This window comes from Amphiura filiformis, chromosome 10, assembly GCF_039555335.1.
Source record: "Amphiura filiformis chromosome 10, Afil_fr2py, whole genome shotgun sequence".
NCBI lineage: Eukaryota > Metazoa > Echinodermata > Ophiuroidea > Amphilepidida > Amphiuridae > Amphiura > Amphiura filiformis.
In genome coordinates, this window is record NC_092637.1 from 44,739,261 (window position 1) to 44,766,303 (window position 27,043).

Below are 27,043 nucleotides of genomic sequence, written 5' to 3' on the forward strand. Positions count from 1 at the left end.
CCGGTGATGAAAACAAATGTTAATAAGTTGAACGTTTCAAAAAGATTGTTTAAAATGTCCACTTTTCTCAAAATCATGATCACTGCTATTCCTACCAGAAGCATTGGAATAATCCTGCCTACTATCAGTTTAGTAACGGTTTTACCTAATGGCTTGTATCGATCAACAAGCTTCCAGAACAAATCTGAACTTATGGTAGGTATGTCATCATTCTGCAAGATGATGAGTTTCGCGCGATTTTCATCATCATCATCATCATTGTTAGCATCTACTTTAATAGCTACCTCGAAAATGTTGTAATACATTTAATCTTCATAAAGACTACATATTGAATAGATAAAATAGCCAAATAACGTCACCACAACAGAGCAATATGGTAAGAGAAACGACGAGTGAATGACCAAACCTATGAAAGTGTACCCAATGATTTCGACCACATAAACGATGTTTAAGGTTTATGACTATCAACCCAAACGTAAGGGCATTAAGAGACGCCCAAAAACAGCAGGCTATGTCGAATGCGCATCATACGTTTGCTTTCCCCTTCAATGACAGTGAAGGATATCAAAGACAAGCACCCAAAACTGGGTATACCAGTCATTAGCCACGTCATACTGATCAGTACGATTGTTAGTGCGCCCAATAATATGGCAATGATGATCCAGATCGGGAACCAGAAGCACGTGGTTATTTTGGAACGCAAACCATCATCACACACCCAACATAAAACCACCATTTCCTTATAGCTGCATAAATAATATTTCATGACCTCCCAAAATACTTTTGGATACCATGCTATTTTAAGTAATTTTTTCAATCGATCATACAAGTTTTTCCAGCTAGCAGGGTTTTCATCATGTTTATCCACGTTTCTAGATACATATTTAAACTGTCGTGGTAACAACTTAGCTAGTATGTTTGGCGAGCTCCATTGGATTTTGCCCTTTTCTGACTTATAGGTAATGTATATATAGTTATATAAAATAGTTGTGACCGAACCTAGAAAAACACAATCCAATATGAGAGTGTAACAAAAAATTGGTATGACAGGACCTAAGGATTTGTTTTTGAAAAAATCTTTAGCTGCTTTATCATGTGCATTTATCCGATCCTCATAGAGTTGTTCTTGAAAGAAGTGAGTCCCGATTACTTTTGGTAAGAAAGGAATAAACAAGACCAGAAAAAGTATGGGCAACCATCGACAGAAGTATAAGATGCAGTTTCGGATTCTCGACTTGGGTTCCCAATAAAGCAAGGTATATATAAGGCCAATAGGTACAAGGTCCGTGTTCAATGCGTATCGCGTCTCTCCGTTGTAATCTGTCGGAGGGATTCTCCAAATCAGACAGTGAAGTGCAACAATTAAAGAAACAGGCTGCAACAAGACCGCTCCATTGCATAATGTACACCACCAAAGTTTGTCACCCGGGGGGATCACTCGCATACCAAAGTGGTATGCATGCTCGTCCCAGCACCTCAAAAGTGGACCCTAAATGGCGTAATCAGTGTGGAAAATTTTTACCCCTTATTGGCGTAAGGCTCTGTAAATCTTACCCCTAAAATATGGCGTAATTCGGCGTAAGAAACTAAAATGGACCCCTAAATGGCGTAAATTCTTAAACAAACCCACTGAAAAAAAAAAATATACCCTAAACGTCGAAACTTTACCTGAAAAGCACCCTTTTTTCTAAAAACGTCGACGCCGCCACAAGGCCAAAAATCAACCCTTTTTCGAAGTTTTTGGCAGCATGCGTACCACTTTGGTATGCAAGTGACCCCGGGGTTTGTCAACGTGAAACGGTACGTGTGGCTCATTCAATTTCCAACAGAAATAGGAAGAAGAAGATTGTAACGTAGTATATATACCAGCCATCATCCCATTGTCAGTATAAACATGCACCGGGTCTTGTCTTTCTCCGGGGTCTTTCTTGACATATTTTGGTAGTTTCTGTCTGCCCGATGCTTTGAAATCTTGACGTCAAATTGAGGAGAAAACTTGCGATCTCATTCATGCGTTGCGTGTCGTTAATTCCGTGGAGAAAACAATCAGTATCGTCCTCTGGAAAAATGGTTACATCTACAGAAATAACCTCTACCCCTATAGAGAGCGATCCAAGTGACAGGGTTTTAAAATCAAAGGGCGACTCCAGCAGCAGATCACCTGTATTTCCTCGAGCAAAAACCCAGTACAACGGATTTATCACATCTCCTGCATCCTTCAGATAGTATAACCTGTCATCGGTGAAATTTGCATTTGTAAAGTGTAGCTTCATGTAAACGAAAACCGTACTATTTTAGCAATAATTTCCGACAGTCCTGCAATGGTCTGCTCATTTGCTACCCCGAGTTCGGATGGAGCGGGTTGTTCTCCTGGTGTAGAAATTACAGTACCGGTAATTTCGGTAAAACTCCCTGTGGTAGTTTCATTATGAGTTACAGTTTGAGTTACAAGTACGCCCATTAAAAGAAACACTTGAAGCTCCATTTTTTAGTGAACCAAATCACGGTGTTGACGTTGGACTTGTAAATTCACAATGACAATTTCGCAGATACATTAATCACGGGATTAATCGTTCTTTGCTTTGCTGTTAATATTCAAAATTTGTAAATAAAAATAGCGCATATAATTCAGGAGCTGCATGATCACCGGTGCCATATCACTTTAATATTAATACCCATGTACATGTTTCGCCATGGTTATGAATGGCCAAGTGGTCCAAAAAACGCGTAAGATGGTTACCATGCATCACCGTAGCTGCGTGTGGTCCGGTGCCATCACTCATTAATAATTAAAACGGTTTACGAGTCCCTATAGTTACTAACATTTAATGCTCTGAACTTACAGTGCAACATTGAACGTAGACCATTTTTTAAACTGGTTGTTTGAATACAGGCCCGTAACCAGGTTTTTTTTATTTTGAAAAAGTGAACTTTTTTTTCTAAACTTGGACCAAAATGGCATAAAAACCTTTTACGGAAAAAAGGGGACTTTGGGGGGATCCTCCGGTTACGAGCCCGTTTGAATACAATTCCTCATTTCAAATTATAGGTTTTGGTTTCTCTTTTGTTCAGAAGCCAAAAATCAGCGGATTAAAAAGAGGTCCAGAATTGAATCATAACATCTAAAGCTAGATTTATACTACATAGCTGAGCGACAGGAGCGATTGGATTTTACGCAATGAGGTAGATCGCTTTTTGTTGCGTTGGGAAAAGCGCCACTACCTCATTGGTCAAATAACAACCGCTTTTCGCTTAGTGATAGAGCAATAAATTAAACTTTCATGATGCAGTCATGTCTACAGTAGAATCCATCTCGACCTTTGCAGGACTTAAACCCCATTAAAAGCTATTAAACCAAGATAACACTCATTGAAACAGCTCAACTGATTAAATCGGATCTTCTCTGGTTGTGCACATGTGTCTGTTTTACATGTGCGATATCGCAATAAAGCTGGTATTATAGCTTCAGTTGGGTAACCGATTATAAAGGAAACGAAAGGAAACAATGGTATGTGGACCTTTGTTCACGAAATGAGACAATGGCCTGCTTTTTGTTAACCAGCATTCTTGAAAATGAGCAACATAATGATTGTTGACTTAACACGGTTTGGAAATAATTTCTTCATATTTTGGTGTTATCTGGCATATCCTTCCTAAAACACAAAAGTGCGACCCTCTCCAAACACCTAAATTAGCTAAAAATTTAGGACATGTTACAAAACTATATTTTCTAGAATTTCATAGAATACTTTAAATGTAGCTTGTACCGTTTTTTGTGGCATCCTTCAGAACGGAGCGGTCCGTTACCAATATAGCTCAATATTTTCGGTCAAATCTCCATTCAATTAACACGGGGAGTTGGCTAGCTATGAGCTAGCTATGCTTTGCCCTCACTCATATTCTACGAAAGTGCGACCCCTTCTGAACATCTAACCTAGCTGTAATTTTAGGTCATGTTAGAGAAATATATTTGCTAGAAGTTTGGAGAATACTTTAAATATTGGCCGGTTATTTTTCACACAGTGATGTTAACTAGGCAATGCCCATATATCTATAACATACACTGTTTGTAGAGGTCACGCGTCAATGGTGAGAGCACTGTGTATTGTGTATAGGAAAACGGATAGTAACTGCAGTATGTATAGTGTAGAGAGGACTTAAAAGTAGATAATAATATTGAGACTAATTGTCATGATTGTGTTTATATTGAATAAAAATATGTTGTTTATATCACTCGAGTTCATCCCTTTTGTAATCTGGAGTGCAAATATTTCGATGGTCTCTATTTTTTCACATTTAAAATAGCCTTTGCTAATCGGATTTTCTAAACCACGCAATTAAATGTTCATTGACATGCTGGATTTCTCTGCTCGTGAATATTGCACTGCGAAATTTAAACATTTCTTTTGTATAGACGAATCCAACGAGCCAAGTCATGGTCAGGATTTGGTCGGACATCTTTTGGTAGCCGCTAGCACCAACCTGGTGTTTTGAGCGTCCAATTGTGCAAATAAAAGCCGCCTAACACCTAGAGAAGATGCAAGGACGAGGAGGGTTGATAGAATAATAGCTAATAATATATATAATGGAGATAATTCCGCAGGTAATCCCGTCGCATCTATTCATACATAGTCCTTTTGTTCGCAAGTACATCAATGCATAGATACCGCGTGTAGTTAATCCGATTATTATGTCAATTCAACAGCGAATAGACCATCTAGAAGCTTGTAAACTTTAATCATTCTTTTGTCTACCTGTGTTTTCGCGGAAGGTGTAAAGCGGGTGATGGAATGCAGTTTAAAATTTCCACCAAGGCCGAATCATTTCACATTTTGGGTGCATTGTAGCCGGTGGCTGCCCAACAGCTGCTTGTCAGGTGTAGGAATGCGTGGATTTGGATTCCTCTATACTTTGATCAGTTAAGTTCAAATCAAGCGAGTATGTTTTTCACACCATTATGTAACACACTGAAATGAAAACAAATCCTTTCTACAAATCTGTAGTTTGTAACAAAGGGTAGAAACAAAGATATTGATAATGACGTCATTCAAGTGCTTAGGCAGGATAATCACGTGACCAAACCCAAAACCAATACTAAAACTCAATATTTGAAATGACCGAATGTTACATCCAACAGCTTGTAACAAGAACTATGGTGTTTACATTATTTTAGGTTGTTTATTTGTTTTTATTTTTTCCTCTTGACATTTAATTAAGAAATAAAGGGTAATGCATTATCCTTTACATCCAAATAATGTGTCCGAGGCAGTAAAAACGTAAATAATGGGCGAGGCGCAGCCGAACCCATTATTTAAACGTTTTTACTGCCGAGGACACATTATTTGCGTGTAAAGGATAATGCTGCACCCTTTATTTCTATTCTATTACCAGAAAATAGTGCAATTTAAAGAGAAAATGTCATTTTTTGGCACAAATATTTTAAGTTGTTTACTTCAAGGTGGAGCGCGTACGCGTAAGTGACAGCGCGTATCGCGGAAATATTACACGCGTAACCAAGCGTAGAATGTGCTACGGCGCTTGACCCATTATTGCAGAATAATGGGCTCTCACGTGACGCGTTTCAACAAATCACAGTGCGCGATTTTGAATAATGGGTCGTGGAGGTAATAGAATACAATTTAAAATGCGTAAGTCCCAGAATAATTAGCACTATTATTACTATTTATTTATTTATTTATTTATTTATTTATTTATTTATTTATTTATTTTTGGAATAACAAAATACATTACATTTCACTACTTGAAGAGAATTGATCAAGATTTGAATTCCCTCCTTGGTTAGTATCTGTCAGTGAATTGACCAGATCACCAGACTGTCATTATACGCTGGCGAAGTTACGTAATAATCGGATTAACTACCATGGCAATAGGTACAAACAATTTTTTATTATATCGCGCTGCACTACTACGTTCATGTGGTACCTCTGCATTGAACCATACATGTCAAAGAAATGCTAATCACTTGCACCTGTAAGATTAGTCTCTTTGAAAAGAGCGGTATTGTATTCAATCTGATTGAAGACAGGTGATGAGTGCAACCTGCTTGTAGTGCAGCGCGGTATATTCAAAATTGTTACTTTGTACCTATTGCTATGGTAGTTAATCCGATTAATTACGTAACTTCGCCAGCGTATAGCTAGAGGAAGTAGGCCTATATGACACACATGGGTCAATGAATTACATAAAAATAACCTTGTGTGGTATTTGGTTCCCAGGATGTGAGTTTTACCTGCGGCAATTTGTGATTTAACTGTTGATCTCTCACTATGAGAGTTATTACAATCGATTTGGTTGAAAAAGGAGGTAAGACATGATCAATTCTGTTCAGGCAGTGAAACCTAATGATGACCCTGTTTTGTCAAATGAAACATATCTAAATCCTAATCCTTTATTATAGTTCCAACTATAGTAATAAAAGTCAAATTTTAATAGTTTTGCAATTTGACGGGATATGGGCCAAAAACATGCAATTATGCATGTTTTCTTACAATGTAAGTATCAAATTTCAAGGACTTCGCGAATTGTATAAATGCGCCCAATATTGTGATTGTGGTATGATCCAGATCGCGAACCAGAAACACGTGGTCGTTTTGGAACGCAAACCTCTAACGAGGGAGCATACCACTAAATCAATGCGCCATTAACCCTAATGAGTTCCGCACACCGACATCGCCTGGCTAATAATTATTTGGTGCAGCAGAGACACTAAAATGAATACACGGGATCGATACACGTGAATTGCTATGCACGATTTTGATATCAGACGAAAATCTTCGGATACCGGGTTAGAAAATGATGAATATCTCCCGTAAATGATTTCGTCTCAAGAAACCAGATCTGGTCTCATACACTTGAAAATACGTGTTGAACAGATATGATAGTCGTTAGTTTGCGCTTTGAGAAACGGCCGTGAGTCTTGAACTCAAAATCTGACCAAAATCGCTAATTTTATATTGCGTTGGTCCTGTATGGACTACAGCGCGCAGGCTATAATCTGTACTCACTACTCCAGTGGAGGCAGTATGACTATTGACCGCAATGTCGTATACAAGCTTACTCACACAGCGAGAAATCAATTACCCCGGCTATTGTCAGTAGCCTTAGTCAGGTCACTTGGCTAATTATATGCATCTCATAAGGTCGGAATAAAATGACCTTTCGTTGCTGTGGATTCAACCTACCATGGCGATTTCTACCATGGAGATATCGGGGCGATGACACTGTGTTCCGGTAAAATACAAAAACTATTTTGGGCTGTTAGACTAATAATCAGAGAGAGTAGCGAATTATAGCTTTGTTATGCCGCCTCCCCCCTCCCCCAATATAATCAATAAGATTTTTTAATGTTTTTTAAAAATGAACTTATTATGCCCAAAATGTTAAAACATTTTGGGCATAATAAGTTCATTTTTAATTACCGGTATCACATCACACCAAAAATAAGTGTAGAAAATTGGAAGAAGTCTACCTGAAACAACTTGCTTTATTATTTAGCCTCTGGTGTGCATAGGATTATATTATATCTAGTTTATTTTCTCATCAAAAATATGAATGTATGATAATCTTGCTTTGCAGGTGTACATTAGAAAGAGAGAGACACGGTGAAATAAAATCAGTCAAATAAGATGCCATCCATGTTGGTTTTATTTATAGTGATATTTATTTTATGTCCTACTCTTGTTATATATTACAGCTGTCTGAATATTAAATAATCAGTGGCATAGCGAGTGTGCGGGGGGGCACGTGCCCAGGGCGCCACATTTGGGGGGGGCGTCAAAATATTGATGGATAAAATAAAACGGGTTGACGAAAAATAGAACCAAACTTTTAAAAATAAATAAAATAGCCACTTGTTGTTGCTCTTCAGTTTGGGAAACGGTGGTATGTGCCCCGTCCCATCTATGGCAAGTATATTGAACAACAGAACAGAAAAACCTGTTTTTTCTGTCGATAAACCTGGTTTTTCAATCACAAAACCTGGTTTGTCGATCGAAAAAAACAGGGGTTTCAAATCGAAAAATCAGTTTTATCAATTCGATTGTCAGATTTTTTTGATAAACTTGGTTTTTCGGCTGATAAACCAGGTTTATCAAAAACTATGACGATCGAATCGATAAACTTGGTTTTTCGATTTGATCAACCTGGTTTTTCAATCGAAAACCAGGTTTTTTCGAATTTGATTGTCATACTTATTGACGAAGAAACTTGTTTTTTCGCCGATGAACTTGGTTTTTCATTTCGATTGTCATAGTTTTTTGGTTTTTTTGAGAAACCTGGTTTTTCAATCGAAAAACCAGGTTTTTCGAATTTGATTGTCATAGTTTTTGATAAACCAATTTATCGACCGAGAAACCTGGTTTTTCGCCGATAAACTTGGTTTTTCAATTTGATTGTCATAGTGTTTTTGATAAACTTGGTTTTTTCGAATTCGATTGTCACAGTTTTTGATAAACCAGGTTTCTCGACCGAGAAACCTGGTTTTTCGAAAAACTATGACAATCGAATTCGAAAAACCAGGTTTTTCTGTTGTGCAATATCCTTGCCATACCCGTCTATGTATTAGTGTCAGGCGTATTGCTGTCTATGTTAAACGTGCCTTGAATTATTTTTTATTACCCCCACTTTTTAGATTCTCGGGCGCTCTTGGGCAAAAAAGAAAATTGGGTCAACAATTAGTCATTTCCGTTTTGGAGAACCGCCATTTTGTTTCCTTGCTCCAGGCGGCATAACTCCTAGCTATGCCACTGTTAATAATATACACTTATAAGGTGGGACAAAGAAGTCTGTTAAGGGTAGTAGGAGTTTTAGGACCTTGTTCTCAGCAACAGTGTGGTGAAAAGTAACACAATTATTTTATATAAGTAGCAATATGGGGCATTCAAACATATAGCTGTTCCAATTAAACCAATCGCCCACACGGGGGTGTACATTTCATGTAATCTCATTTGAAATACACACTCTCTGTTTGGAAGATTAAGGTCATGTCTTCCACAGGGTGTATGGATTTCAACTAGAATAGGCCATTGCTCTTAAAGGCCCATTCAGTGATTTGCTCACCCGGATGATTGTATCATCAAAATTCAGATTTTGGCACCTTTGTCATTATCATAGATGTGCTAACATAGCCTGCTAGTGGTTCTGCCGAAAGCTGTGTATTTAAGACAAAATAAGGCATTTACATGAATCGTTAATTTATATACGGATTGTGTATAAATTAGCTACATGAATTTGAAGGGGGCTTTAAATTCGTCGATACTGCTGTTTTCTTCATTTTTTTGCCAAATATTTCACTTGCGCTGGAATCACTGAATGGGTCTCTAACTTTCTATTGCAACAGGTCTTTTGATTCTTGATATGTGAGTATGGGTCGGGTACAAACTGATTTACTAATGGTGACAAAGCTGTGGATGTGCCACTGATAATGGTCTTATTTACTCCAAAGGTCCCCCGTTTTGCTTTTTTTCAATGAAAAGGTCAAAAAGTGGGAGAAAAATTATTGACTCAATGTCCACTTTTTGGTGAAAGGGCATTCAAAAAGTCCAAAAAGGGGCAATTTTTAGGGGTTTAATTAAGTCCACAAAATCTGCGCAATCGCACTTTTCATTCCAACTGCATGAAAAGGGTCCACATTAATAATTAATAAAATAAATCCTGCGTACGGGCATGTGTATACTTATATAAAATACAACAATTAATGCCAAATAATGACACTACACATTAAAAAGAAATAACATATACAGTAATAATGGTTGTACAAAAGCCCGGGGGGTCACTCCCATTGTGGCCTATACACCATCCGCGATAATCAACTTTTGAAAAGCACCCTAAACAAGGATTTAACCCTTGGCTAAAACGATACCCTAAACAGGGATTTTATTCCTTACATCAAATTTCATACCCTAAATTTCATTTCCGTGTATTTAGAAATTGCAATTTTGCTACCCTTTTTCCCCATTTTTCTTGTTTTTGACACCCTAAACACGATACGCGTGTATCGTGCCTACCCACGAAAAACCGACCCTTTTTACGCGTTTTCATCGCGGATGGTGTACATGCCACAATGGGAGTGACCCCCCTGGGTACAAATGTCTGAATAAATACAAATTGCAATAAACATTGGAATTACTAAAATATGACACAAATATAACTACACATTCAATGTGATAAAATAATATTTATAATCGCCCACATATTGTAGAGTTGTAGTACTAATATTCAATACATCAACATTTAAACTTGTTGAAAAACTAATAGTATGAAATAACAGTTATACAAGTCAGGCATTTTATAGCATTCTAATTTGGTAGAAAATCGCCAAATGTTTGAGCAAGGAAAATAGACTAATTGTATGTAATGAAATAAGTATCAATTTATTATATAGCTCCCTTTTGAGAAAAAAGGATGGGAAATCAGCGCTGCCACTAGGCCATTTAGTAAGTCAACGAAATCACGCATTCGCCACCACACCCCATACATCCCCACACATCACAAATGCTCACTCCAGCGAAAAAATTCTAATGTCCACATTTTTGAACCCTCATTATACGTAAATGCTACATTTAATTTGACATTTGCTTGCAATTCGTGTGACCGTCAAAAAACGTTTGGTGACTATGCATCAAATTTGGGAGAGTTCTCTATAAGGTGACCAAAAAAGTTGATCTACGGGGACCTTTAAAGTTCGATCGAACGTTTTGAGTTAATATTTTTTTGCAAATGACCTACAAAAAAAACGCTATAATTTTTTCCAGTAAAAACCAATCCACTCTTGCCAAAAAAACACGCCTGAAAATGTAATATCTGGGTCGGTCGAGGCCGTAGGGTTTTTTTCGTCACCTAATGGTACTTGAACCATCCGTGTATGAAGGGACTAGAAACGGTTTCCACTCATTGTACTATGCGAGTTGCTGGTTTACAAATTATCCTCAGTTGAGGAAATATTGTAGTCAATGGTAGTAGAGGATTAGACATTTGACACAATTTGACATAACTTTAGAAAAAAGTGGAATATTTTGATGTGTTTTTGGCATTTTGTAGGGCAACATGAGTAAATAATAAGAAATCAAATATCACGCCTTGCATGGTATCGAAGGTCGTAAAACATAATCCGATAACAATAGCTTGACAATAGCTATCAATATTCCGTTTCGAGTCCCTTCATACACAGTCCCTGCTTGAACTAAGACAGCACAACTATTATAATACGTTGATATGCTCATAGGCGCTTGATAAAATATAAAGACTATCTATAATAGTTGCCACAGATAACAGTTTAATATAATGATTACGACGTGCACCGAAGTTAAATGTTTGCCACTATGACGACATAGCTGGATTATATTCTACTAATGTATGTTAAATGATTCTTTAACGAAGGAATGAACGTCTGGTGAATACAAATTTCCATATATTTTTTTCGTACCTGGTTGATTCAATATCATTCAAATAATATTTACACATGCCTAGGCATCGAATCCATGCCATAAGGTTTCGGTGATATCGTTATTTTCAAGTTCACATACAGACGAACACCACCTAACTATAAACCAACCCTTTGTATCATACCGACTATTGAGGGCGAGTTTATCGATTTTTGCATGCAGATTGAAACCATTTCCACCATGGTCACTTCCCGCGCTCGGCGAGTCGCATAAGGCACTTCATGGTGGCTATATATGGGGCGGTTTATAGTAATTTGGTATTCGGCAGTACAAAGTCATTTCCACCATGGTCGCTTCCAGCGCTCGGCGAGTCGCATAAGGCACTTCACGGTGGCTATATATGGGCGGTTTATAGTAATGTGGTATTCGGCAGTATAAAGCCATTTCCACCATAGTCGCTTCCCGCGCTCGGCGAATCGCGTAAGTGATTTCACGGTGGCTATATATGAGCGGTTTATAGCAATGTGGCATTCGTCAGTATGCAGAAATCATAACGAATTACACACAAGATTGAAGTCATTACGTAGCTCGAGGTAATCAGCTTGTTACGTCGTACCCTTTATAGAATGGAGAGAGGAAGATGAAGAGCATTATGGAGGAAGGGAGGGAGGAATGGTGGGCCTAGTAACAGAAGAACGAAGAAAGCAGATGATGGGGAGACACACACAGACAAGGAGACATATATAGGCTCGATATATCGAATCATGTCAGGGATAGAGGACAAATCGGAGGGAGATAAAGAGACAGCGACGTAAAAATAGTACAAGGGACAGACAATAACACAGCTAAGATGTTTCCAGCTGACAACTTAATCATTATGTTTTGTAAGTGACGGGCCTATGCGTGTTGCTCATAGGGCTCAGTCACGATACCACCAACTGAAACGGTAGTTAAAAACTAAGGCACATAAGTTGTTACAATTGTTGATAGGGCATATATAGGTCCCATCTCATCTCGACTGAAGAACCTTTATAGTTAAGTAACATACCGTAAAGATTCGCCTAATGGCGCATATATGGGCTCCCTTGGCATAACTGGTACTTTAGCCACGAACTAAAAGTGCCTTCCCGTTAAAAAAATCCCACCAGCAAATGAGGACACGGTCTCTATTTGTACGTGAAATTTACCGTAGGGCAAGGACTCCATGTTTCTGTGCGCTATTAGGCGAATATTTACGGTACTGTATGCTTGTTAAATGGCTGGTAAATTTTACCAAAGTATTTCACACTAGTCCGTTTTGATATATTATGTCGTTACAAGTACAGTATTTCAATATGCTACAATGTGATAAATCTGATAGCAACGTTATTTCAGTGGTTTATGGAATACAAGATAATATTATGACACGTAAAATTAATTACTGACGTTTTAATAATGAAACAGTACGCCTATAATTACCACTAACATGACTAATCCTCTCGTACAATCAGCTCTTCTGATATTTACTTTGCGTACTACTGTACTCAAAACCCCGGATCAGAACTTAGGTCGCTTATATTTTATTACACACAATTTGATTCAAGGATTATCACGTGACATTCAATTAGGTCTTTGCTGCCTACATCAACTTGGCGTTCAAACTTCGAATCAGCGTGTATTTTGGTCCCATACCTAATTCCAGAATGGTCGACTGGCGTAGATCCCTCGGATAACGCTTTTTCAATGGGAAATGAACTTTGCTGCTTGGATGATGAGGTTAGCATTTATTTCGTATTGAAAAGCGTGTTCCGACGGATCTGCACTCGACCAGCCTCCTTCACTAAACACCTCATCCATTTTAAACACAAGGTTGACTTTCCTACAGTAATCGATAAGTGGTAAATCTACCACCCCATTGAATAGATCTTATCATTAATTAGGGAACAAACCAAAAGATCGATGACGTCCTATAAACGTAACTAGTTTCGGTTCTCAGCCGACCCCCTCCCTCCCTGCCAGAAAATTTTGACCTAATAATAATAATGACACATTTTTCAGACCGATGTTTTTGTACAAACGTAATCGAGTATTTTCACCCCTCCCCCTAAACGAAACTAGTTTCGTTTATAGGACGTCATCGATCTTTTGGTTTCTTCTCTTACCCAGTCCCGGTAGTCGTGTCATCTATTACCACAGCACTCATAAACGTTCATTGTTTGTAAACTAGGACCTATTTCCTCATCTACAGTTATACATGACAGGCCTTTCAACGTAATCAAGATCAAATGAAAATAAACCTTTATCATGTTTATGCGACATCTTTCAATTATGAGCACAGTAACACACAACATAAATCCATTTAGGCCTAGGCCTACACCCAGTAGATCGTGGGCCTAGGCAACCAGGGTATTCCTGTATTTTTCACTCAAGTTAGGCCTGCTCAATATTTATTAAAAACACCACAATTTGCACATTCTTAGTTAAATATTATACAATATTACTGTTTTTATCTCAATACAATACACACATTATCCCCATTCCCAAACTTCTACTTGTTGAGAAAGTCTATCGTCGCATGAACGCATTTCCCAGTCGTTTCATCAACTGCACTGACTTTGATTTCAGTCTCACCATATTGCATACTAACGTGCAGTTTACGTCTTTGTCTCGGTAGGTCCGAGTCCGTCACATCAATCCGCAATGCGCCACATTTCGTCACCTGCTCCTCTGTGACAAAGTTGACCTGCTGGCTTGTACTACTGTATATATTAATTACGAGTTTCTTTTGGTTAGGTCTTGCTGGGGTGTAACACCTCGTGACCTTATCACCAATAGCAACTGCTTCATCAACTTTCACGAATGTTTCAAACACATCTTTACACCACTCCCGTGTATCCTTCATCACATACTTCTCCTTCGGGTGTTTTTGCGGATCAAACTTATTCAGGACTCCGACTCCGTAAGTAAGCCTTGATCTTCGCACACGAATAGATGTGGGATCTAAGCCAAACATGACCGCACCCTTGAGGATGGTCATGCCGACGTCACACGGTATTACAACACGGAGTCTACTGTTGAATTTCTTCCTCATTTCTGATTGCAAGATCGGGGATTGGGCGAACCCACCTGCCAGGAAGAGATAGGAGACTCCGACTAAATCGTCTTTGTTGAGAATGTCTTCCACATGCTTGATGACCTCTGAGATGGTAGGTTTGAACAGCTCCTTCATGCCCTCTGGCGTAAAGCGTAACATTCCTGAAACTCGAATAATAGAAGGCAAAATCACAATTTGCAAAGTCGGTAAAAAATGTATAAGGTTAGGCACCACGTATAGTTTGGGCCTATGGCGCAATCGGTGCTGGTTAGGCATGGACCGATAGCGTCTATCGGTGGCCGATAGGCATGCACCAATAGCGTCTATCGGTGACCGATAGGCATGTACCAATATCGTCTATCAATGGCCGATAGGCATGCACCGATAGCATCTATCGGTGTCCCGATAGGCATGCATCGAGAGCGTACCCTGAACATTTGCATGACGCTATCTTTCTTAATACTTGAATTTAAAAAATCGATAGGATTATTCAAATGTTCTTGTTATGCTTGATACAATTTATTACATCTCTAGGGTACGACAAAAAGCGCCATCGGTAGTGTTACAATAATTGTAGGATTATTTCATTTAGAATAGTTTGTCTTACAAATATATCAGAGCAGCAGCTCCTCTGTGTAGATGGTACTGAATTCAGATTGGGAATTCAATGGTCGTATCCAGGTGCATGTATTAACATTTTATAGAGCCCGATCTACGTGTCAACACCTAGGATCGTCACAACTCATTGTGGGTATATCCGTTGCTGCATATCGTCACCCTACTACCATATTTACAAAATGTTGGTTCAAGCATGCATCAGTTACGTAATCACCTTAATTATTTCGGATTATTCTCTTTAATTTATATTATTATCATTTGTTCTTGTGCAAAGATTGGTGAATAAATATTTTTAAATGCATGTTTGAACCATATTTTGTTCTTTGTTGTTTGTTCTCAATTAGCGTAACTCATGAACTAGTAGGCTGACGATATATAGGTTTGATCAGCACCAACTAGACGGGAATCAATTGGGTTTATATTACTACGTCTGAAAAAATAGACCCCCATTGCCCTATTTGTTTAAGTTTATAAGACATAACATGTATATCATTTCAAGTTTAACTTTAAGGAAAATTGATATCAATTCGCAATGTAATGAGGCCCGCCAATTTGGTGCTGATCAAGTTAGTGTAAACTTCAATTTAAATACCTTGTGCCGACCAACCGACGTCCCTGTTATCATATCTGACCACCTCTTCCTCAACCGTCGACAAACCATTGGTGTACTTCTTATAATAGTCGATGAATGAGAACGGTAAAGAGACGTTGAGTGGATTGTTCTTCCAAGGATTTGCGTTACGTTTGCGGGCCTCGAATGCGATCATTAAATCTACCCATCCCGCTGGTCTCCTTATCTGTAAGAGAAATATGAGTGTGCGTAAGTTGGTTTTATATTGGCTGGACGTAGAAAAGAGAGAACCCCTTCACATCAAAGTTCTCTTTGTCATCGAAGTTCTAACCCACCTTACGTCAATTTTGTTGTAAGGAACTCCACGAAAACTGCAATGTACTTTCAATTAGTTGGTATAAAATAGCGGCTTATGTATAGCATTGGTGCTGTGGTGATTACCAATTCGCTGAGCTTCTCTCCCGAGCTACAGGACCGCATCATATGACTAATCTTAGATAATACTCAACCAACACCAAAACAGATCGGGAAAGTCAATCGTTAGTAAAGTATGCCTTTTTTAAAGTGTTTCATTTTTGCACAATTTAGTGCAAAAGTTATAAAAAAAAAACATGTATTTTCTTCGCTCAAAATCAGAATTACAGGAGATATGAATCGTTACAGGGCAAACTGAAGCGGGGGCAACTTTGGAGCCGTGGTCGCCACCCTAACCCTGAACATCACCATGTCTCTTCATAGCAACCCCGGGATACCAACACTATCATCCTAATACTATTCCCAGCCCTGACCCTACATGCCTAATCCTTATCCGAAATCCTTAATCGTAATGTCTTATGGTGGCAGCATTTCCTGTGTAGTCTTGCTCAAAAGCGTAGTTCCATACTATACATATCGGAAGGGCTGTTTCCACTCGGTCGATCTCCTTCTCAGGACGGAACACTCGCACGATTCCTTTATTCCGATAGTGATAGTTTAAAATACAGGACATGTACAAATTTTATCTATGTGTATTTATGTGTAAGTATTCCATGGGAATGCTTCCATCTATATTCAGTAGCTATTTCAATCTAATGCAAAACATTCATAATTACAGTACTAGATATATCAATAATTACCAACTGGTTAGAAATAAAACCACTTTTTCATCCAAAGGTGTCAGAACCACTGGCCCTATTCATTGGAATAAACTTTCTTCTGATGCCAAAACTCTTAAATCTCTTAATATGTTCAAATCACACTTTCGAAATGCTATTATCATGTCTTACTAGATTTAATAGTCAGGGAAAGTACTTAGTATATTTCGCGGGTCCATGCTTTTTATTTTCATGTTTATAATATTGCATTTTCAGTTGATTGGTTGATTATAATCAGCGATATCACTCTTTATTAGGCTTAAGGTATTATCTTTTTTCTCGTGTTTGTTGCAGAATTAATTTATAATGTAATGTAAGGTAATGTAACGTAACGTAACGTAACGTAACGTAGCGTAAGTAAGGGGGTCGTTCACTGCTGGCCTTTTGGCCTTTCGAACGGCTCCTCCATGTCATGATAAAAAAATAACTTGTACTATTTTTGTCTCATTCTTCATTAATATAATATAATTTAACCAATGTACTGACTAATGTTTATGTTTGTAATATGACATGGAAATAAATTTGATTTGATTTGATTTGATTTGATTTGTTATACATACCTTGTACTCGTCAATATACTCCTGTCCAAATATTTCAACAAGAAGCTTCTCGAAGGCTATATCAATATTGACTGAGCCACATGCTCCACCTGTTGCCTTATAGAGTTCCTTAAGGGTCCCGCCTTCATCTTCTACTTCATGGACGGTGATATCAACGGTACCGCCGCCACAGTCTACCACCATGTATCTCGTACCTGAATGAAAAGGATACAGTTTAGGTTGGAATGAGTAGGCTGTGACATGTACAATGTATAAGACAGACATTAATACACAATCAACTTCTTCTAGTAGATAACACCACTCTCGGATTACTAGACTCTTTCAAGAGGAATGCCCTTTGAATCCTAAGCGTGAGCAAATAGGAAGCAAGTACAGAGCTAAACATTACATCTCTCCATCAAAGACGTCAAGTGGCTGCATGCAGCAATAGTACTCTACAAAAGCACACCAGCTTGTGCCCACCAGATCTGAAGGCAATGCTACCAAAGCCCGGTACCAAAGCCCTTTGAAGTCGGAAGTACCCGCTCCATCTTGTCCATGCCTTGCAATGCTCTCACAGTACCCGTTTCTAAAACCATATCTACTGGCAGGACCTTCATCCACACTGAAGTTCACGTATGGAATAGCCTACCAGATGGACAGATGGAGTAGTCGGAGACACATCTGACAATGGTGCACCCTCCTTCAAGAGCAGAGTACATACACATCTTAAAGCCATGACAGATTCCTATTTAAATGTTAGTTTTCAATGATCACATTGTCCACTTTTAATTTTGAACCAAACAAATGAAGTAAAACGAAGAAAATTGCTATTTCATTCCAGTGCCTACAATGCGTGTATTAGATCGCCGATCGTATTATTATCATGAATATTGGCGTAACTTCACACAGCTAGGACGAACAAACAAGGCGTAAGACGAATTGCGATATGCACACAGTTTATACGGTGAGCGCCGCATACCCCTATCAAAATTACCAAAATTAAAGTTAGTTGAATTGGGGGACCACGTAAAATAAACGGTGCCTCAAAAGAAAAGGTCGTAGTTGTTTTATCGTTGTCTATCGTTGTCGTCAGTTGCAGCCTTACATCCTCATCCATCCAACATCAAGTATCCAACGGTCCCGGACGATCCAAAGATAATCTGGTACGGTAAGTTATCACAAGTCACATATTAGAATCCCGGGATGGGGTACCAATAATTGTTTGGTAGATTTCAAAAATGCTGGATCCGGACATAAAAAATACATGAAATAGGATTTCTAGTACTAAAAACGCGAGCTTCGTTCAGTGCCATTTGGGCGAAAAATTCTCAGAAATACGTATTTGGAGCTCAAATTTGAAGCTACGCATTTGGAGCCAAAGGGCTCTGGAACGGGAACGGCACATTACACGATGGGGGTCTCCGGAACGGACGAAGTTCTTGAAAGGGGGCCTTGATTGAGGGAAGCACTTATAGTGCAGGTATACGGAGTGACTCCCCGATCAGATATTGAGAATAAGCAAGGTAACGGTTGTTTGTACAGTTTTCTTTAATCGTAAATTGCATTTTATAACGACTAGATTTTATATACGAGCGGCTGGTTTAGGTACATAGCGCGCAAAATTGGGTCTGTATACACAAAAGAAACAAACAAGAACACGAAATGCTAATCATATTTTATTGCCCGAGTTTATGTTCATATTTCATTTCAAATTACATTCTCGAAGAATCATACTGTTTAACACTACAAGACTATATGTATACAGGGTGTGTAAAAAAACTTTTGAGGTAGATACACAAACATTACATAAAATTTTAAACACAAACAGATATAATTTGCTACTATCACAATACCATTAGTATTCTGCATAGCTCTGTATATAATAACAATAGCTCTGCATACTGCATTATATTATGATGAGCTAAAAATAATGCTTTATCTGTCCATTACGACACTTTCAGTATTGAAAAAAGTACAAAACGTTTCACCACCTTTCTCTTACAAAATTTGAAAAGAAAATGTGTGTGTAAAAAATACTTCTTAAGCATGATAAGTTTGCAGGCCATGACCACTAAAATAATTTCAATGATTGAACTTGCTAAAACGTGTCCAAAAATATTTTTGCATGATTTACATGATACAGGCCGGCAGATTATGAAAACAATCAGCAGTAGGGCCTATTTCAAATATCACGTCTGGCTTGAATAGCTTATGGTCATACATGTAGAAAAAGTTCAACTATAATTATTACATTAGTAAAAAATGTCAAAATTCAAATGACTTGGTTCGATTCTGAATCAATTGGTATATTGACGACAACATTATTTTCGTTGTCGTAATTGTTTCGTGACGAATTGGTTTCTTCTGTTTCTGTGTCTGTTTCTCGCTTTTTCAAATTCCCCGTTTTTGTGTACTCTTCCATGTCTAATTTCATCTGACATAAAAGAGCCGCATTTTGGCAGATTTGGGAGGATGGATTTTGAACCAGGTACCAAATAGTTGGGATAGCTCCGGTGATGAAAACAAATGATAATAAATTAACTGTTTCAGACAGACTTTTTAAGTTGTCGACCTTGTTCAAAATCATAAACACTGCTATTCCTACCACAAGCATTGGAATAATCCTGCCTACTACCAGTTTGGTAACGGCTTCACCTAATGGCTTGTATCGATCAACAAGCTTCCAGAACAAATCGGAACTTATGGTAGGTATGTCATCATTCTGCATGATGATGAGTTTCGCGCGATTTTCATCATCATCATCATTGTTAGCATCTACTTTGATAGCTAACTCGAATATGCTGTGATACATTTTATGATAATCGTCATAAAGGCTACATACTGAATAAATCAAATAACCCAATACGGTTACCACAATAGAGCAATATGGTAAGAGAAACGACGAGTTAATGACTAAACCTATGAAAGTGTACCCAATGATTTCGACCGCATAAACGATGTTCAGAGCTAAAACTATGATCCCAAACGTCAAGGCACCGACAACGCCCAATAAAAGCAGGATTAATCGGAAAAGCATCATACGTTCGCTCTCTCCATCAATAAAAGTGAAGGATATAAAAGATAAGCACCAAGAACAGGGTATAGCAGCAACTATCCATGTTGTAATGATTAGAACGATTGTTAATGCGCCCAATAATATGGCAGTGATGATCCAGATCGGGAACCAGAAGCATGTGGCTATTTTGGAACGCAAACCACCACCACATACCCTAGGGTCTGTGTCACCTCGTGGGTATATGCAAAATGAAAACACCGTATCCAAATAGCTGCGTATTGCATTTTTCACGACCTCCCAAAATAATTTTGGATACCATGCTATTTTAAGTAATGTTTTCGATCGATCGTACATGTTTTTCCAACTAGCAGGGTTTTCATCCACGCTTCTACATGTTCTATATAAATATTTGAACTGTCGTGGTAGTATCTTAGCTATTACGAAAAATATTAGCGGTACGTTTGGCGAATCCTGTTTTATCTTGCCCTTTTCTGACTTATAGGTAATGTAGATATAATGAAGTAAAACAGTTGTGACTGAATATAGGAAACAGATATCAAGAATGAGAGTGAAGTAAATAACTGGTACGGGAGGACTTAATGATTTGTGTTCATGGTGTTTGGCTATTAAATCTTTAGCTGCTTTATCATGTGCCTTTATTCGATCCTCATAGAGTTGTTCTTGAAAGAAGTAAGTCCCGATTACTTTTGGCAAGAACGGAACAAACGAGACTAGAAAAAGTATAGGCATCCATCGACAGAAGTATAAGAAGCAGTTTCGGATTCTCGATTTGGGTTCCCAATAAAGCAAGGTATAAAGAAGTCCAATAGGTACAAGGTCCGTGTTCAATGCGTATCGCGTCTCTCCGTTGTAATCTTTCGGAGGAATTTTCCAAATCAGGCAGTAGAGTGCAACAAACGGTAAGAAAAGGGCTGCAGCGAGGCCGCTCCATTGCAAAATGTACACCCACGAAAGTCTGTCAACATGAAATGGTACGAGTAGTTCATTCGATTTCCAACAGAAATAGGAAGTAGAAGATTGTAACAGAGTATGAATACCAGAAAAATCATACTGGTCAAAAAAACGCGCCGGGTCTTGTCTTTCTTGACATATTTTGGTAGTTTCTATCTGCTCTATGCTTTGAAATCTTGACGTCAGATTTAGAAGAAAACTTGCGATCTCATTCAAGCGTTGCGTGTCGTTACTTCCGTGGAGAAAACAATCAGTATCGTCCTCTGGTATAATTTTCACATCCACAGAAATTACCTCTACCCCTATAGAGAGCGATCCAAGTGACAGGGTTTTAAAATCAAAGGGAGACTTCACCAGCAGATCACCTGTACTTCCTCGCGCAAAAACCCAGTACAACGCATTTATCACATCTCCTGTATCATTCAGATAGTATAACCTATCAGTGAAATTTACATTTGTAAAGTCAAGTTTCATGTAAACAAAAACGGTACTGTTTTTAGCAATGGTTTCCGACATTCTTGAAATGGTCTGTTCATTTGCTACTGCGAGTCCAAAGAAGCATTCTGATGGGGTTTGTCCTGGTGTAGAGAATACAGTACCGGTAAAATCCCCTGTGGTAGCCACTGTTGTTTGATGGGATCATTTATTAGTTTTTCAAACAAAACATCATGTACAACCAAATTTTAGGCTTAAACAGCTAAATGTGATATCATGCTAATGCTTTTGAGTCATTCTCAACTTTAATTTCCCCTCTTTTACAAAATTATTCACTTTAATAGCATTTTTATAGCTTTTTCGTATATATATATATATCTATTGATGACAAAATTGGTGGCGCTATTTAGTTACTGGAAATTACTGTTTCAAGCTTTTAATATAAATAATTCCTTTTATTTTTTGATTAAATATGTTTATAAAATTTCCTTGTTGCTTGTTTCACCTATTCCAGCTGTTTTAATGGAGGTATTAATCACCTAACCCTTGCAAATAAAGAAATATGATTTAGGATAAATAGCGCCATCTATAGTTTGCATGTAGTTAATAATGAAGCCAATTCTATATACATCAAACAGCCGTGTAGCCCCATCGTCTGCAACAGTGTGCGTAACAAGCACTATCATTAAAAGAAAAATTTGAAAAAGCTCCATTTTCGAGTAACAAAAAACTGGTGTGTTGACGTTGGACTTGTAAATAATTGCAAATGACAATATTCCAACACATATTATTCATAGCATGATAACATGTATAAATGTACACTGCAGGAAGTTTAACTTGTGCGCAATGCAGGAAGCTTTCCTGGTTTCAATGTCCGGTTTCAATGTATCTTACAATTCATCCACTGCAGATACAGTGGATATTTTGGATATTTGGTGTAAAAAAGTTTGGCGTAAAATGTTGCCTTTGGTATTGTAAGGTGAGGGCGCTGGGTGAAATATACAAGGAATCTTATTCCTTTAAAAAAAAACTGTTTCAAAACATACATTGGCCAAAACTGTTACATAACATGTATACATTGGTGAAACAGGCCGCTTTTTCGGCACAGGTGCAAAAAGCTTTAGCAGCTAGGGCTCAACAAAAAATATCAACAAGAGAAATCGGCAATGGCAGAACATGTAGCAGCAAAAAATCACGTAATTGGCTTGGAGGAGTCTCAAATCATAGACCAAGAAGCAGATAAAAACAACACGATGGCTGAAGGAGACAATCTGGATCAGAAGAAGGGGCAGAAAACCATGAACAAAGACGAGGAGGCTTACAAACTACACAAGCTCTACGATCAACTCATCAATAACCGGCAACCTGAAAGTTTGGAATCGTCATCTCGACCAAACATTGTTGCCGTTTCATCAAACATTTAGAAACACCACAACAGAGTGATTAAGATTCCTGATAGGTATTGAAATATTTCTGAGAAAGTACCAGAATAATTGGATCTGAAAAACAAACCTTTCTACTAATCAACCAAATACTAATTCAAACCCATTTTCCAGCAGAACTCATCCAGATTCGATACCAAATGTTTGCATACTGTGGTTTCAAGATAATGGTCATAGCGGTAAGATGCAGTTTAATTCGCTCGTCGAATAAAACATAAAATTATCTCTGCGACTGAAATTGCCTTCCGTAGTGAAGTCACGTGATAGTTTCGCGGCCAGGCCCTCAGCGCTAGTTTGTCGCTAAGGACTCATTCTATGTCAGTCGAGCATACAGAGTGAACGTAACATTATTTCAGTGTCTGGGGATAATTCGCCTGATGGCGCACATGGGATTGTATAAATATCACGTAGCCTAATAAAGAGCTTCCTCCTCTGAAAATCCCAACGAGAATATGAAGGGTCCGTGTCCTTATTTGCAAGTGGGAGTTTTACAGGAGGTATTCTTAGTTTGTGCCTAAAATTCCAGTTTTGGAAAGGGAGCCCATGCGCCATTAGGCGAATCTTTACGGTATTATACTCGTTTGTGGTGTGCAAGTACCTACATCTTGTGTCCTTCATGAAATGTACTTATATTGTTTCTTCGTTCTGTAAAACTAGCAAGGGTAACAATATTAGAATTATCCAGTGGCGTAGCCAGGACTTCTTTAGAGGGTGGGCAAAAGGGGGCAAGGGAAGGCAAACCAACGTTTAAGGGGTCAAACTTTGACAAAAATCAAAAATGGACTAAAAAGTACCAAAAAGACTAAAATCTTAAATATCTGGGCGGCCAGCATCCCACATGTGGAGCAAGGGGGCAAGACTTCTCACAGGGAAGAAGCTGTCCCTTACCCCCCCCTACGCCACTGTAATTATCTTGCATGTCAAAGCAAGACGACACTAATATACCAGCTTAAAGCTCATGTTTCTCATAAGTTAAGCATCATATGAAAACGATATTAATTATACCAACTAAAAAAACGCACAATGCTACACTTCTATTGGCTAGTAGTCACTTTAAGCACGGCTTCAAAACTCAACCGTCGGTTGCCTGCCGGTTCCGTCCGGTTGGATCCGGTTTTATAGTTATCAACAAAAGTTTGAAACTTTTTCAAGCATCTGTATCTCCAATTATTTGTGACATATTCATATCGTGTTGCATATCAATGGATAGCTACAATACTCCCCTTTACACCCCATTTGAAACAATAACATTTTTCACGGCTTGTGAATGTAGTGGGGTCTCAAACAGAATTTGCCAAATTTACCATTATTCTGTGCTCAAATGAGCTTCTCTGGCACGCACAGCACGATCAAGCTGGTCCCACAAGTGTTCAATCGGGTTGAGGTCTGGCCACCGGGTCTGGCTTGATGGCAGGCCATTTTATCTCCACTCCCATATTCTGTAGGTAGTCGTTGACTACCGTGGCTATGTGGGGCGAGCGGTGTCATCTTGGAGGATTGCATTAGGTCCCAGATTGTGAAGATATGCATGGAGTGCAGCTTGCTGAATAATGGTCAATTTGGCAAATTCTTTTTGAGACCCCACTACATTTACAAGGCGTGTACTCAGCCGTGAAAAATGTTATTGTTTCAAATGGGGGTGTCATTGTAAAGGGGAGTATTGTAGCTATCCATTGATATGCAACACGATATGAATATGTCACAAATAATTGGAGATACAGATGCTTGAAAAAACTTTCCAAACTTTTGTTGAGGAGTTTATATACTGAACAACGGTGCACACGCACTACATGTATTCACTATGGACCACAATGGCCTCATCCCAATGGCATAGTTCAATAAACTCAATTAAACTCATAGTGCAAAATTTGACCTCAAGTTACAGATTATGAGTTTTTGTACCCAAAATGTCTACGGTCATTCAATGAATGTACAAATGTATTGGGGTTAAAGAACTGTACCCTGATAAATGAACATGTTGTGGATCCTAGTGAATGCAAGTTTACCACAAACGGAAGCTGAAAGAAAGCAATAATGTGAACAAGTACAACTGATATCTTAAGAATAAGAGAATTTGTTTACCATTTCTGATGTTTTCTGCTACTTTCACATCCATTCCCATTTTCTGCATAGAAGTTCTGACCCATATGTGTCTCTGTGATATCTTCTCGGGTTGTAACTCCCGCATACGTAATTCTCGGATGCATATTGATGCTGCTTCTGGTTCCAAAGCGATGAGGAGTTGCTCTGGGTAGGCATGCGATGCTATACCGGCCTGGTAATGGTTATTAAAACACGGAGTGTGTTATTGGAAATGAAGATATCAAGCAAAGAAACAATATTGTTCCCTACATGTGTTATTTATTTCGCGTTTTCAACTCACAAAATTTCAAGACCTTTTTCTGATTTTTTTTTTCATTTCGTGACACACTTGTGGTTGTTATTTTGTTTTTTTATTTTTGCCTTTTTGTTATTGTTGTTTATTTTTCAAGTCTATTCAAATTGTGTTAATTCGTGACTATTTGAAATAAACTGCAATTATACTCCCATAGGCCCTATGTAGTATATTGCGTAAACGTTCAGATTATGTTTGAAATTTTAAAATATCTTCAAGACTTGCAATAATCTCACCAGATACGCCGCCTGCCTCATAAACTGTTTAGCCGGTTGTTTCCATATGGCAGGAACAGTTAGCACCCATCGTATCTCATCCGGGTCAAAGGTCCCGTCTGTTGATTGGTCGCATAATTCTTCAATGGCATGTTCTCGGAAGAATCTCAGCGCATGCTCAAATACTTTGATTGCTGGTAGCTTCCTGCCATTGGCTGCTGCAATTTCTGTCGTCATACAAAGGTCCTGGGAATGAAATAAAAAATGAGTCGGTATATAACCATTTGATTTTATATTTACAAAGAGAGAAAATGTGTTTAAACTGCTTATAATACGCAATAAACAACCTTTCTATATTATATAATTTAACCCTAGAACTTTAACTACTGAGCCATATTTTGTATTAACATGGACTGCGAAGGGGAGGGGAGATTTGGTACTACTATATAGCTATTGGTCTCCCAGTGATACCAACTCATAATGTCGCTATGACGTCATACTGTGAGGGCGCCCATGCAAAATTAGAAAATTCTGGTTACGTACAAAAGTATAGGCAAAATTAAATCTACAAAAATGTGATTTTCACCGAATTTTCTCATGATATAAAAGGAAATGACTATTTTCAACTAAATAACAAGTAAAAAGTCAGTAACTCTTGGAATAATTTCACAAGAGCGAAATGAAAATCATTGTGGCCTCCCCCATGTCACCTTTGATGGCCGGTCCTACCCCCGGGTAGGGTACTGGGGTAAAAATTTTATCATTACATTACTAGTGGACACACAATAATTCGCCCAATAAAAACAAAAAATAATAAAAATTCCCTTTAAAAGGGAAAGCCAGCCTCAATGTATAAGAGGTCTTGTAATTAGTTTTGGTCAATGTGAAAGGCATTTTTAGGATCACGCTTACATCTACATGACAGTCCACCAAACCATCAACGATGAGAACATGCACACTGAAACAGCAGAAAACATTAATTCCTAATCTCATGTCAACTCTTTTAATTCATTACTCCAAATTGTTCTGGTCTGTTTGTTTTTTTGTTGTTGTTGTTGTTGTTGTTTTTTTTTGTCTTTTCAGCTTTTTACCCACGATATCTCAATTTCCAATTTTGTAATACCAGAACTTACGAACTCAATATCTTCGCTTAGGAATGTCCGATTTCACTGCTTTCGATAATACACTGCCGGTTTGAGTTAACTTACATGTACATTTTATTTTAAAAT

General features: G+C 38.2%; 2 protein-coding genes across 3 annotated transcripts in view; both read right to left on the minus strand.

Annotated features, from left to right (window-relative positions):
- Positions 1 to 7,556: 7,556 nt before the first annotated feature.
- LOC140162923 (heat shock 70 kDa protein 12A-like) overlaps positions 7,557 to 27,043 on the minus strand; it is a 45,826-nt gene continuing 26,339 nt past the window's right edge. Inside the window, exons 7-11 of one of the 2 annotated variants that reach the window (XM_072186236.1) lie at positions 25,836 to 26,060; positions 25,287 to 25,479; positions 17,358 to 17,551; positions 15,686 to 15,890; positions 7,557 to 14,642 (exon numbers count right to left, since the gene is read on the minus strand). In XM_072186236.1, coding sequence (XP_072042337.1) covers positions 13,930 to 14,642; positions 15,686 to 15,890; positions 17,358 to 17,551; positions 25,287 to 25,479; positions 25,836 to 26,060 — 1,530 coding nt within the window. In that variant the 3' untranslated portion in view covers positions 7,557 to 13,929. The remainder of the gene's footprint in view (positions 14,643 to 15,685; positions 15,891 to 17,357; positions 17,552 to 25,286; positions 25,480 to 25,835; positions 26,061 to 27,043) is intronic. The other variant, XM_072186237.1, reaches the window with a different exon arrangement.
- On the minus strand, positions 19,060 to 21,943 carry LOC140162924 (uncharacterized). The gene has a single exon (XM_072186238.1). The coding sequence runs from the start codon at positions 21,841 to 21,843 to the stop codon at positions 19,612 to 19,614; it is 2,232 nt and encodes a 743-aa protein (XP_072042339.1). The 5' UTR covers positions 21,844 to 21,943; the 3' UTR covers positions 19,060 to 19,611.

Excerpts from the sequence above, each read along its gene's own strand:
- LOC140162924 (XM_072186238.1), bottom strand. The coding sequence starts at position 21,843 with ATGTCGGAAACCATTGCTAAAAACAGTACCGTTTTTGTTTACATGAAA.